This window comes from Neophocaena asiaeorientalis, unplaced genomic scaffold (assembly GCF_003031525.2).
Source record: "Neophocaena asiaeorientalis asiaeorientalis breed wild unplaced genomic scaffold, Neophocaena_asiaeorientalis_V1.1 scaffold327, whole genome shotgun sequence".
Classification (NCBI taxonomy): Eukaryota; Metazoa; Chordata; class Mammalia; order Artiodactyla; family Phocoenidae; genus Neophocaena; species Neophocaena asiaeorientalis.
The window spans coordinates 7,015,877-7,031,268 of record NW_020174560.1 but is presented as its reverse complement, the minus strand read 5'-3'; the positions used below and the strand labels follow the sequence as shown (position 1 = coordinate 7,031,268).

The following is a 15,392-nucleotide window of genomic DNA, read 5'->3' as shown; positions in this document are numbered from 1 at the left end:
GTGGCTTCTCTTGTTGCAGAGCAATGGCTCTAGGCGCGCAGGCTTCAGTAGTTGTGGTGTGCGGGCTCAGTAGTTGTGGTGCGCGGGCTTCAGTAGTTGTGGTGTGTGGGCTCAGTAGTTGTGGCTTGTGGGCTCTAGAGTGCAGGCTCAGTAGTTGTGGTGCACGGGGTCAGTTGCTCTGCAGTACATGGGATCTTCCCGGACCATGGCTCGAACCCATGTCCCCTGCATTGGCAGGCGGATGCTTAACCACTGCACCACCAGGGAAGTCCCCTAAAGTAAAATTTTTACAAAAAACTGAAGGCAGCTATTGCAATGGCAATACAAGACATCCCCAAAACCGGAGAACTCTTTGGGAGATAAAGATAGGGATGAAAGCCTGCCTTACCCCAAGGGATTTTGAATTGACGTGGCTGCTTCTGCAGCCAATCCAGAATTACCAGGCTGAGTGAACAGTTTAGTGTTAATATCAAATTAGCATACAAAATAATTTAGGCTAGAAACATGGAAACAACCTAAAGGTGCATCAAAAGATGAATGGATAAAGAAGATGAGGTATATATACACAATGGAATACTACTCAGCCATAAAAAAGAATGAAATAATGCCATCTGCAGCAACATGGATGGAACTAGAGATTATCATACTAAGTGACATCAGTCAGAAAGACAAAAACAAATACCATATGATATCACTTACATGTTGAATATAAAATATGGCACAAATGAACCTATCTACAAAACAGAAACAGACTCTCAGACATAGAGAACAGATTTGTGGTTGCCAGGGGGAGGGGGAGGGCAGAGGGAAGGACTGGGAGTTTGGGATTAGCAGATGTAAACTATTATATATATAATAGGATGGACAAACAACAACGTCCTACTGTATAGCACAGAGAACTATATTCAATATCCCATGATAAATAATAATGGAAAAGAAAAAAAACAAAAAACAAAACCAACCCAAAATAATCTAGGCTTATTCCCAAAAACAAAAACTCAGGGGCTTCCCTGGTGGCGCAGTGGTTGAGAGTCCGCCTGCCAATGTGGGGGACGCTGGTTTGTGCCCCAGTCCGGGAGGATCCCACATGCCGTGGAGCGGCTGGTCCCGTGAGCCATGGCCGCTGAGCCTGCGCGTCTGGAGCCTGTGCTCCGCAGCAGGAGAGGCCACAACAGTGACAGGCCCACGTACCGCAAAAAAACAAACAAAAAAAACAACTCAGAAAGGTTTAGAAAAAGATATAAAAGAAATCAAGTTCAAAACTATGGTCTAGGGACTTCCCTGGTGGCGCAGTGGTTAAGAATCTGCTTGCCAATGCAGGGGACACGGGTTCAAGCCCTGGTCTGGGAAGATCCCACATGCCACAGAGCAATTAAAGCCATATGCCACAACTACTGAGCCTGTGCTCTAGAGCCCGTGCTCCGCAACAAAAGAAGCCACTGTAACGAGAGCACGCACCGCAACAAAGAGTAGCCCCTGCCTGCTGCAACGAGAGAAAGCTCGTGCCCAGCAATGAAGGCCCAACGCAGCCAAAAGAAAATAAATAAAATGAAGTAATATTTTGTTTTGTTTAACACACATAAGATACATTTATTATTGTTCTCTAATCTCAAAATTCACTTGAAATGTAGCTCCGAAAAAATTAACTTTGGCATATAACTTGATATTCCTTTACTTTGCTCTCATATTACATTGTATATTACATGTAATGTCCTTTATCTGTTGTTTGATTACAATCTTAACGTGTTGTCAGATTACACATTCTTGGATTAAAGTACCACAGAAGTATTTTAATATAACGCACACTTAATTAAAAAGCATTGGGTTGGCAAAAAAGTTCATTCGTTTTTTCCTGTAAGATGGCTCTAATAGCACTTAAGTTTTCTTTAACTTCATTCGAAACAATTTTGTTAGATAGTATTGTGACAGCTGTCATATCAGCGAGCATTAACAAAAAACTTATCAAAATTGGGGAATTTTTGTGTAGCCATTTTAATATTGAAGATGGAAGAAAAAAGCAACATTTTCATCATATTATGCTTTATCATTTCAAGAAAGGTAAAAACGCAACTGAAACACAAAAAAAGATTTATGCAGTGTATGAAGAAGGTGCTGTGACTGATGGAACGTGTCAAAAGTGGTTCGCGAGGTTCTGTACTGGAGATTTCTCGCTGGATGATGTTCAACGGTCGGGGAGACAAGTTGAAGTTGAAAGCAATCAAATCGAGACATTAATTGAGAACAATCAACATTATACCATGCGGGAGATAGCCGACATATTCAAAATATCCAAATCAAGCGTTGAAAATCATTTGCACCAGCTTAGTTATGTTAATCGCTTTGATGTTTGGGTTTCACGTTAAGTTAAGCGAAAAAAGCTTCTTGACCATATTTCCACATGCAATTCTCTATTTAGATGTAACGAAAATGTTCAGTTTTTAAAACAAATTGTGACGGGTGATGAAATGTGGATACTGTACAATAACGTGGAACGGAAGAGATCATCAGGCAAGCGAAATGAACCACCACCAACCACACTAAAGCCCGGTCTTCATCCAAAGAAAGTGATGTTGTGTATATGGTGGGACTGGAAGCGAGTTCTCTATTATGAGCTCCTTCCGGAAAACCAAACAATTAATTCCAACAAGTACTGCTCCCAATTAGACCAACTGAAAGCAGCACTCAGTGAAAAGCGTTCAGAATTAGTCAACAAAAAACACGTAATCTTCCATCAGGATAACGCAAGACTGCAAGTCTCTGATGACCAGGTAAAAACTGTTACAGCTTGGCTGGGAAGTTCTGATTCTTCCACTGTATTCACCACACATTGCACCTCCAGATTTCCATTTATTTCAGTCTTTACAAAATTCTCTTAATGGAAAAAATTTCAATTCCCTGGAAGACTGTAAAAAGCACCTGGAACAGTTCTTTACACAAAAAGATAAAATGTTTTGGGAAGAAGGAATTATGAAGCTGCCTGAAAAATGGCAGAAGGTAGTGGAACAAAATGGTGAATATGTTGTTTAATAAAGTTTTTGATGAAAATGAAAAATGTGTCTTTTATTTTTACCTAAAAACCAAAGGAACCTTTAGGCCAACCAATAAATGCTTTCTTCTGGAGGTAAACCAAATATTTTAATTTCTTGCTTCTTATAACATTTTCATTGCTCAGCTGTTCCACTCATTGGTTCTATGTCATACTTTAAAAAAAAATGCAACTGACCAACATGATTTTTGTATCTTCCAGGCCAAGGTGCTTTGCTTATTAGTTAAGTAAGGAAAAGGTTAAGTGCAAGTGTTCACATTATTTAAAGCACAAGAAACAGTTAACTCTCAAATGGGAAGGTAACCCTTTCCTAACGTTTAAATACACTGTCCACATATAAAGATACTAGATTTGCCATCCATTAAAAGAGAAATTGAGTTTTTTCCTCAATCATTACAAGAATGAACTTATGTCTAATACACAGATTCTCTAACTCTGTCTCTCGCGCGATGGGTCAATGGCATAATTTTCAAGATACCATGATTGTGTTAATGGTGGAAGATGCTACCATGGTACAAATGGAAGGTCAAAACAAAAAACTAGTTGGATGTAAAATCTAACCAACAATGATAACCAACCACATAAAACTCAATATGTATCAGTGATCTCTACATTTGGGTAAGAAGTTTCTCAACTTCTCTTCTTAAACCTTCACTACCAATCTTGGTGAAAATTAGGAGTGTATCCATGAAGCACTAGAAAGAAGATAGTATGGTTATAACAAAACATTCTGCCTCTATAAGAAAACTCATGCTCTACAACTGAAACACTGTAAATCAACTATACTGCAATTTTTTTAATTGTAAAAAACAAACAAAAAAAACTCATTCTGTATTCTAGATAGCCAACTTTAAAACATTTTTCCCTTTGATCCCAGAACTGCATATACATTTTTAAATTAGAAAATATAGAAAAGAATTTATAAAAAAGAATAACATTCATTCAATTTTACCATCTAGAGAAAATCACTGTCAACATGACAACACGTTTCTTTTTGGTCCTCTTTTTCTTAGTGATTTGCAGGAGTTTTCAGTATGTTTCATAAATTTTAATTCTCCATTATGGATGTTAAAAACTTTTTTTTTCATTACACATTTTTAAGTTATTAAACTTGGCTCCAAGACACAAGAGTTAGAGAGAAATCATATCTTTAAAACTCTGAATCTTCCAATCTAAGAAGAAAATATGCTTCTTCTACACTTATTGAAGACTTTCAGATTTCTGTACCCCTCTTTTTGGATTTACTCCATGGCATGTTTTCTTTTAACGAGTAAAACATATTCTTTCCTATATTGCATATAGAAAAATTATCAAATTTTTAATTATAAATGTGTAATCATCCTCCTACTGAATTATCTCATTGTAGTTTTTCACTTGATTTTGCTGGATTTTTCTTATTCTAACTGCATTGGTTAGCCCTTCAAGAATGTTGAATATGTAGCATACAGCTCCAGAAATAAGTCTGAAAATCACTTAAATACCAGTAATATCAAATGTTATTTGAATATACCCAAGAAAGTATCTAAAATCGGCATGAGTTTTGTCTGCTGAGGGAGGAGGCATGTGAACAAAGAGAAAAGTATAATTTCTCAATTCTTTTACAGTTTTTAGTCTATCAACTTCTCTCTTGGATCATTTGTATCTTCCTAGAAACAAAATTTCAGTAAGGTTTTCAGACTGATTAGCACAGAATTACATAAGCTACTGTACATCTAAAGAAGCTATTCTATAACTTAAAAAGCTATTTTTCCCCTTTCCACTGTATCTATGGTTGTTTTTACTTTCTCATTCCTAATTTTGAGAATGTGAGCTTCCTCTCACACTTGTTGATCTGGCTAGCTAGTGAATTAACTACTTAGTTGAATAATTAACTTTTCTTTTAAACCAATCACCTCAACTTATTTTTTTTTAAACTTTTAAAAACATAAATTTATTAATTGTATTTATTTATTTTTGGCTGCGTTGGGTCTTCATTGCTGCATGTAGGCTTTCTCTAGTTGCGGCAAGCAGGGGCTACTCTTCATTGCGATGTGCGGGCTTCTCACTGCGGTGGCTTCTCTTGTTGCGGAGCACAGGCTCTAGGAGCACGGGCTTCAGTAGTTGTGGCTTGCGGGCTCTAGAGCGCAGGCTCAGTAGTTGTGGCACAAGGGCTTAGTTGCTCCGTGGCATGGGGAATCTTCCTGGACCAGGGTTCAAACCCGTGTCCCCTGCATTGGCAGGAGGATTCTTAACCACTGAGCCACCAGGGAAGTCCCTCGACTTATTTCTTGGTCACGCTAATATTTTAGAATATCAATTTTTAGGCTATTCCCCTCTTAGTACAACTTCATGTCCCAGATATTTTATTCTTAAAAATTCAATTTTACTTCTTTTATATATCAAAATAATACAGTCATAAAAATCCAAGCAGTATAAAAAAAAAGAGGATAATAAACAAAAACAACATAAGATAATAAGTACTTTGCTTGTTATCTTTTTTAAAATAATTAGAGATCTTTATTAATGTTAAGTGTAAAACACAGCCTACTAAATTAAAATATTAATAATGTTCCTGGATTTTCGAATATTTGGAAGATACTTTAGGAAATAATTTTGGTGATCCAAGTTTCTTTAAAAAACTCTGTCAAAGGATGTTTGAGTGGATTCTCTTTTCCTACTCTCAAATGTCTTGGAAGCTAAGGAAACATTTTAAATTATTTTAATTTTAAAACTTTTTAAAGGTAATATAGTGAGCATGATAAAATTGATAATTTGAGGAATTTATTCTACTTAGAATATTACAATGAGCCAATAGTAACATCAATAAATGGATATAATTTATTTAAGAGAGAATATATGTACAAAGTTAAAAATGACTATAATCCTATCCCTTGAATAAACACTATGAAATTTTGTGTTCCTCTCATTTTTTTCAGTACATATACAAATGTACACATATATTCCTCCATTTAAAAACAACAGGATTATATTATTCACACTACTTTGTAACAAGCTTTTTATTCTCCCCATGTGCTCTCTAATTCAGTATACACAGCATCCTCGTTCTTTTTTTTTTTTCTGGCCACGCTACACGGCATGTGGGATCTTAGTTCCCCAACCAAGAATCAAACCCGTGCCCCCTGCAGTGGAAGCACGGAGTCTTAACCACTGGACCACCAGGGAAGTCCCAGCATCCTCATTCTTTCTAACTGCAGTATGATATTCCATTCCTGATTGATTAGCATATAGTTGTTTCCAATTTTTGCCATCATAAACAATACTGTACTTAATATTCCCAAATAGAATTTTCTGCACAGTCAACAAGCATTCCTGTAGGAAAAAAAAAATTTAATGGTATTGTGGATTAAAGGGTATGAGTTATTTGAAATGATTAAACCATGACAATCTAGTAAGTGAAGATGAATGTTAATTTTTAAACCTTTTTATTGAAGTATAACATACACACAGATGAGTGTACAATTCATATTTAAAATATAAAGCTCTAAGAGGTACAAACTATTATGTACAAAATAAGCTACAAGGATATATTGTACAACACAGGGAATACCACCAATATTTTATATGAACTATAAATGGAGCATAACCTTTAAAAATTGTGAATCACTATATTGTACACCTGTAATTTGTATAATATTGTACAGCAACTATACTTCAATAAAATATATATATAATTTAGGACTTCCCTGGTGGAGCAGTGGTTCAGAATCCGCCTGCCAATGCAGGGGACACAGGTTCGAGCCCTGGTCTGGGAAGATCCCACATGGCACGGAGCAACTAAGCCCGTGCACCACAACTACAGAGCCTGTGCTCTAGAGCCCGTGAGCCACAACTACTGAGCCCACATGCCACAATTAATGAAGCCCACGCACCTAGAGCCCGTGTTCCACAACAAGAGAAACCACCGCAATGAGAAGCCCTCACAGCGCAACAAAGAGTAGTCCCCGCTCGCGGCAACTAGAGAAAGCCCACGTGCAGCCACAAAGACCCAATGCAGCTAAAAATAATTAATTAAAAAATATATGGGGCTCCCCTGGTGGCGCAGTGGTTGAGAGTCGGTTATATATAAAATTTAAAAAGGAAAATGAAAGAATAAAATGTAAAGCTCAATAAATTTTCACAAAGTGAACACGCCCATAACCAACATACAGATCATAAAATAGAGTATTATCAGAATCCCAGACATCTCCCTTTGTGCCCCTGCATAGTCACTATCCTCCAAGGATAACTGCTCCTGACTTACAATACTTGTGATTAATTTTGCCTGTTTTTGAACTTTAAACAAATGGAATCACACTACATATCCACATTTTCCAAACTGCACCAAGGTTCCCTGGGGCATTGCAAGATATTTTAAGTTTGAAAGAAACAATATTCCACATCTGTATTAAACCATGCCAAATACTAGATTGCTATATTCCTTTCAACAACATCTTATCTTTGTGAAGCAGCATTTTCAGTGGTTGCTATAATAAAAGTAATGTGCAAAAATCATTATGGAACAGAAAATGGAATGGTAGTGACCAATCCGATTCCAAGATGTGAGAAGTTGTACAGTGGCCGACAAACACACACAACCCAGTAATAACTGTGGTTATTTAAGAATGAGGTACACTACTCTTTGTTCTTTCAATTTTTGTGCACTATTCTTTTAATGGCTCTTAAGTTGTTAGGACGTTAAGTATTATTAATTGTTTATATCTACTTAATGAACAGAACTGTTAGGTATTTCTTTTGGCCTAAGGGTGCTATGAGGGGAGAGTTTGGGAGCCTCTGATACATACTCCTATGATTGATTTCTTTCACTCAATACCATTTGTGAGATTCACCCATATGGTTTCTAACAGCTGCAATTCATTCATTTTCATTGCAAAATATTCTACTATACGACTACTCCACAATTTATTTATTAATTCTCCTACTGATAGACATTGGGATAGTCTCCACTTTTTGGTTATCATGAATAGTATTGCTATGACCTTTTTTTTGGTCACACTGCACAGCTTGTGGAATCTCAGTTCCCCAACCAAGGACTGAACCTGGGCCATGGCAGTGAAAGCACCAAATCCTAATCACTAGACCACCAGGGGACTCCCTGAACGTTCTTAAGTGTATATATCTTGAGATGGAATTATAGGGTATATATATGTTCAGCTTTAGTAGATGATGCTAGTTTTCCAAAATGGTGTATCAATTTACATTCCCACTAACAGTATATGAGAGTTCTGATTGCTCCATATCCTTACCAACACTTTTTTCTTTTTCATTTACTCATTCTGAGAAAAGTACAGGAGGACAGCGATTTCCCTGAAGACAAAATGAGGTTGAGCATTTTTCCAAATGTTTGACAGGTCCTTGGAATGTCCCCTTTTGGATGTCTATTGAAGTTATTTCTCCATTAAAAAAAATGGGTTCTTATTTTCTTAATTTCTAGTTCTTTAGATGCAGGATGATTCCTTTGTCAGATATATGTGCTGCAAATATCTTCTACTCTGTGGCATGGCTTTTCCCTTTTTTAAAAATAAATTTATTTATTTATTTTTATCTTTGGCTGTGTTGGGTCTTCGTTGCTGCGTACGGGCTTTCTTTAGTTGCGGTGAGCGGGGGCTACTCTTTGTTGCTGTGCGCGGCCTTCTCACTGTGGAGGTTTCTCTTGTCGTGGAGCGTAGGCTCTAGGTGCGCAGGCTTCAGTAGTTGTGGCGCACAGGCTCAGTAGATGTGGCGCATGGGATTAGTTGCTCCGCAGCATGTGGGATCTTCCTGGACCAGGGCTCGAACCCATGTCCCCTGCATTGGCAGGCAGATTCTTAACCACTGCGCAACCAGGGAAGCCCCGGTTTTTCCCTTTTAATGGTATCTATCTATCTATCTATTTTTGGCTGCATTGGGTCTTCATTGCTGCATGTGGGCTTTCTCTAGTTGCAGTGAGCGGGGCTACTCTTCATTGCAGTGCGTGGGCTTCTCATTGTGGTGGCTTCTCTTGTTGCAGAGCATGGGCACTAGGTGCGCGGGCTTCAGCAGTGTGGCGCGCAGGCTCAGTAGATGTGGCACATGGGCTTAGTTGCTCCGCAGCATGTGGGATCTTCCTGGACCAGGGCTCGAACCGTGTACCCTGCACTAGCAGGCAGATTCTTAACTACTGCGTCACCAGGAAAGCCCCAGCTTTTCCCTTTTAATGGTATTTTTTATGAATAGATGTTCTTGATCTTAATGTAGTCCAATTTTTCAAGTTATCTTTATATTTAGCTCATTTGTAACCTATTTAATAAATCTTTGCTGACACAGTGAAAACTTTTTTTCCTAAAAAACTGTTTTTTCACATTTAGATCAGCAATCCACCCAAAAATGGTAACTGTGTATGATATAAGGTAAGATCGTGATCCTTCTCCCCCGACATGGATATCTAACTGACCAACACCATTATGTGATTTTCCTTTCTCCATTGTACTGCTGTGTCACTTTTATTATAAACCAGGTGACAGTATACACGTGTCAGTCTGTTTCTGGACTGTATTGCTCCATTGGTCTATTTGTCTACCCATGTGCCCAAACCATCTTATCTTGTTACAGCCTGATATTTGATGGTGTAAGTCCTCCAGATTTTCTTTCTTCTTCATGGCTGACTTGGCTTGACACTACATTTTAATTTGCATTTCATCTGAGCATCTTTTGATATTTATTATGATTAGTATTAGATGTTTTCTTTTTGTATGAGCTAGCTGTTCAGGTCTTCTGAAAACAAGTTGGTTGTCCTTTACATACTAATTAGTATTAGATCTTTCTGTATTAGGAAATTCACTCTTCATGTGACAAATGTTGCCATTTGCATAGTCTTTTTAAAAAATGTGCTTACAATTTGCCCCCTATTTTTTAATGTACTCAAAAGTATCAATTTCTTTTTTTCCTCCTGGGTTTTGGTTTCAGGCTTAGAAAAGCCTTCTCTATGCCAAGACAGCATTAGTGTTGGCAAGATGAGTAACAGGACTTCACGTTCTACATTACTCATTTTTATAAAGTTTGACATTTTTTTAATTTGTAAATTACCTCAATAATTTCTTTAAAAAAGAATTTCAGTCATTTCCCACTCTAAGATACCCAATACTTTATTCTGATATTTTCATGATTTCATTTGCCATATTTAAATCTTTAATTCACCTGGAATTCATTTTGGTATAAGGTGTGAAGTAGAAGTCTAACATTCCCCCCAAATAACCAATTTTTCCCCATTTATTTAAAATACAGCACTGTCCTATAACTTTATTATGTAATATATTCTTAAATATGCTTTGGTTTCTATCTAGTCTGTCTACTATGTTCTAGTAATGTTCTGTCTACTGTGTTCTATAAATCATTTTCCCTCTTTGCTGTTCTTGTGCCAATACCATGTTGTTTTAAAATATATAGCCTTCTGGGCTTCCCTGGTGGCGCAGTGGTTGACAGTCCGCCTGCAGATGCAGGGGACGTGGGTTCGTGCCCCGGTCCGGGAGGAACCCACATGCCGCGGAGCGGCTGGGCCCATGAGCCACGGCCGCTGAGCCTGTGCGTCCAGAGCCTGTGCTCCGCAACGGGAGAGGCCGCAGCAGTGAGAGGCCCGCATACCACAAAAATAAATAAATAAATAAATAAAATATATAGCCTTCTAATACACCTGACTATCCTAAATACTGTACATCTTAAAAATTTCCTTGGCTCGTTTATTCCCATGTAATTAATTCCTCCATATAAATATATTTAATCAGTTTCCTATACCCAATAAAATTCTCAGATTCTGATTCAAGTTGTAATAAATTCACAGCTTAAACTGACATGAGTGGACATACTTATAACATATTACCTTCTCATCCAGATACATGGTATGGCTGGCTATTTATGTTTTTTTATGCCCTGCCTCCCTTAAAGTTTTTGCTCTCAATTTATTAAGCCTAAGAGTTTTTTATGTGAAAAGAATATTAACTCTTTGGCTGTCAAATACGTTGCAAGAATTTATTTTCAAATTGTTACCAGCCAATTAAAAAAAAATTAGTTGAGGCTGTATATAACTAAGAATAGAAATAAACACAGAAAAAGAAAAAATTAATTCAACTCATACTAAATCAGGCATTAATTCGTATGGTTTTCAGCATGAGACTTACAATAATAATTTTTTAAAATCCCAAATTATTAAGTTTAAGACTGAAAACAATAAATAGAACACATTATGGAAACACTTCACTGGGTCAAAACTTAAAACTCTATGGAAAATTCTGTAATTGGACCAGGATAAAATAGACCATTCAGCAATTACAATAAAAAGAAAAGTTAATAAACTTCACTCTTTGAAGAACCCAGCCCTTCACCCTATTTGCCTTCAGTTCGTCTACAATTTTACAATGCTTTCTATTCACTTTATCTACTTCTATACCCAAATTGTTGAGTACCCTTAGAGAAAACCCATTCTGATTCAAAGACATTACCCTGTAGGATACTCTTTTATGGAACCATCTATATCTCCTATCATTTTTTTTAAAACATATTTTTACTGAGCCTCCCTTTCTATATAACTTAGTAGCCATTTCCAACTTCTGTTTAGCCTTTCTACATAAAAGCCACCACTTCTATCCCTGATGATCAGCAGATGATCTTACCTAATTCATAAGTACCATTCTTTGCAAACTTAGTTATGTAGACACTTTATGTCTTTAACTCTGCATCTGATCTTAGAGAAAGAAGTATTCCTTCCTCAACTCCAATGTAAGACTAATACCTTCGACTTCCCTGGTAGCGCAGTGGTTAACAATCCGCCTGCCAATGCAGGGTACACGGGTTCAAGCCCTAGTCCGGGAAGGTCCCACATGCCGCGGAGCAAGTAGGCCCACGCACCACAACTACTAAGCCTGTGCTCTAGAGCCCGCGAGCCACCACTACTGAAGCCCGCGCACCTACAGCCCGTGCTCCGCAACAAGAGAAGCCATCGCAACGAAGAGTAGCCCCCGCTCGCCGCAACTAGAGAAAGCCCGTGCGCAGCAACCAAGACCCAATGCAGCCAAAAATAAATAAATTAAAATAAATGAATTTTTTAAAAAAAGACTAATACCTTAACTTATGCAGGGTGAAGGAAGGGGCAAGGCTCATTAATTTAACACTCCTACTCAAGGACTCTGCTCCATAATTTATTTCCTGCCTTCCTTGTATATTCAACCTCTCATTCCGTGTTGGTTTCTGCCATTCAGCCAATAAATATATTCTAACATCTTCCATTCTTAAAAAACAACAACTTTCATATTTTACCCTTTCCAAATATCAATACCTCTCTCCCTTCCCTTTTTAGGGAGCAGTCAGCCTGTCTACTTCTTCAACTCCCATTCATTCCATAACCCCATTTCCTAAAGCTTTATGAGTGTGCCTTTACCTGAAGCTACTGACAAAAACTAACATAGTGACACTGGACTATGGTGAATCAGGATGGGGACATTTTTGATTGCACAAATACTATTATTTTGTCTATGACTATGCCTACTGATGGAAGTCGGCACAGCTGGAGGGAGGGATCTGACTGTGAGTTTCTCCTTGGCTCTAAATTGGAGAAAAGTGGAAACTGTAAACATTAAGCAAGAAAGCAAGGTACACAGGAACTAAATACTAGGTATGAGACCTAGACTAAATTACTTAACTTTCTCACCTATAAAACAGAGTTATACCCCACTTCACAGTTTAATTGTGAGGCTTAAACAAAATAACTGTGTAAAAGCACTTACAGTTCCAGGCACATGTTAAACACCTTCCTTCACCTTAGCACAGTGCCATATTCCCTACAGGCACACAGCTATTAAGGAGTACAAGTGCACCAAAAAAGACACCATATTAAATCTCTGTGGACTATGTGAAACAGAAAATGTGGCAAAAGCACCATCTGTTCATACTCACTACTAATAATCCACAAATGAAAAGCTTCAATTAGAAATAAAAGTTACTAGAAGATATCCAAGTACTTTGAGGGAATTCAACCACTAAATATACTTTGATTAAATTTCCAATGATTTTCTCCAAAAAGTGTAAAAGATTACACGCGATTTATTAAAATAGATAGAGTTAGCATACACGAAAAGCTGCAGTTTCCCAGGTTGAGAAAGAAATCCAACTCATCCTTCTTGGGAGGAATGAATCTTAAATATACAACACTTCCTTAGATATGCACAAAAGTAAATCAATGTATCAAAGGGATCTGGAATAAAGGGAGATTTTTCTCTAACTTCCCCTCTCCCCAAATAATAACATAAATGACCAAAATGAATATTCCCCAAATATCTAGGGGGGAAAAATTTAATTGTTAGAATTGGTGTAAAGCAGCTGGATTTAGTAGAATGCACCAAGTCAGCTGCTTTCTGAAAAAATATTCGGGGTGGAGAAAGTGGGCAACCTTCCCGATGAAACAACTGCCATAAAACATCATACATATATAAGAACGTACACATCTGTTAAATATCAGTTTACAATGTTCCAGCCAACTCACAAATCAAGAGGAAGTGTTAGATCTAAAAAATAAATCACACTTTACTTCTAGTCAAATTTTGCGTGGGTGGCTACAGGAGAAGAGGCGTTATCCACGCCGATTCAAGGCAAAGAGGACTGAATAATAAGTCCACTGTTCACATTCAAATGTGGGGGCAGAGGAAAAGGGAGGCTCCCAGTCCATAAAGTTCTCCTCCCTCTCTAAACACTGCAAAACTGTCCACGTCTAAAGACACTTACCCCTGAAACTACTTGGAGACTGACTTGGAAACTTTTTGTTCAGATTTCTGAGGAGGAGCGATTTAGGAATGCTGCAAGATTACAACTTGCAAATATATGAACATACTTTAAATTCTAAAGTTTTTTTTTTTTTAAGGATTTTCCCCCTTTCAAGTAGTTTATCACCACTCCCATGTTAATAAAAACCCCTATTCAACCCCTAGTATATACAAAAACCAAAGCTTTAAAGGAGATGCGAATAAGACAGATGACTACTTCCAATAATTCCTCAACTCCCTCCCAATTAGGCAGAAATAGGTAAAGCTAAGGAACAAAAAACAGAAGAAAAAAGAAAAAAACTTGGGAAGGAGGGCGGCGAGAAAAGAAACTAGAAAGGAGGGGAAAAGAGCAAAGAAAAGTCCAGCTGATGGTGACACTTAATTGGGAAGGAAGGGCAGAAAACATCCCGAAGACACAGGCTAGAAGGGAAGGACTGAGTGGGACAAGGGCGCAACAGAGGAAGTCCACGCAAAAGGCCTCCCCAAAGGGGCCCCAATGTAGGAGGGAACACCAAAAGGGGGAAAAGACTCATTAGGAAGAGGTATCCATCAAGGCCCAATATCTTGCAAGACAGAGGCTACCAGATGGGGTGTTTCTATACTGGTCACCCCGACACCGCCCCATATGTCTCGGAAGACGACCCTGCTACAAGGGGTAAGGGGTTAAACGCGGGGGTTCGCGGACGTGGAAGGGGGTGCGGCCCCAGGGGTTGCTGCAGGAGAGCAGAATGCTGGCCCACGGTCCGTACCTTATAGTAAACATCGAACTGAATGTTCTCGGGTAAGGAGCGGATGTCTCGGCGTGAGCGGATGTAGTTGTCCACGACAGCGGAGATGGCGGTGTTATAGAGGGTCTCTGGGATCCACTCTAGTTCCACGGCCGCCATCTTCCTTCCCTCCTCCTCCGCCTCCTCCGCCTCCTCCTCCCGAAGGCCCCCGCCTCCCTCCGTAGCGAACTCCTCGGCGGCCCCGGAGGATTCCGAGGGGCGGCGGCGGCCACGCGGGCACACAGCAGAAGGGCGCGGCTGCCCTGGCTCCTCCGGGCGAGCTGGGGGCAGCGGCAGCAGGCGCAGGGCCGTGTAGAGAGCGGGCCGGGGATCCGGGAGCAACCCGGCTGAGGCCTCACATTCCGTGTTTGCAAGCACCCTGGGATCCGTCCCAGTGCCTCTCTCTGCAGGGGCGGGACTACGTGTGCGGCGTCATGGCGTCAGCATACGCCGACGCGCTGGAGGGAAGGAATGCGGCAGGCAAAAAACTTGGGAAGAAAAGATCCGTGATCCCGCCCTCGGGGAACATACTTTCCGAGGGCGCTGGAGTTCCGTGGATGGGGGTGAGCTTTTTTCACTGCGACAAGTTATGACAGGTTTTTAAGCAGCTCCTTCCGAGTCACCGGCCGCATCAGTCCTTTCTGCCAGTCCTGCTTGGGGGTTCTTAGGCACGGACCCTTTCCAGGCTCAGGTAGAAGTTTGGGTGCAGAGTTATCAGTCCATTAAAAATCATGCATTCAGAGAATTCACATTACTCTGGAAACCCTCCCTTAGACTCCGGTCCCTAAGCCAAGTTAGGAACCTTCGGCCCAGGAA

General features: G+C 39.3%; 1 protein-coding gene across 1 annotated transcript in view; it reads right to left on the bottom strand.

Moving 5' to 3' along the window:
* Positions 1 to 14,969, bottom strand: part of APPBP2 (amyloid beta precursor protein binding protein 2) — a 70,300-nt gene extending 55,331 nt beyond the window's left edge. The window contains exon 1 of the mRNA XM_024757609.1: positions 14,559 to 14,969. Within this exon, the coding sequence (XP_024613377.1) occupies positions 14,559 to 14,696 (138 nt within the window). The 5' untranslated portion in view covers positions 14,697 to 14,969. The remainder of the gene's footprint in view (positions 1 to 14,558) is intronic.
* Positions 14,970 to 15,392: the final 423 nt, after the last annotated feature.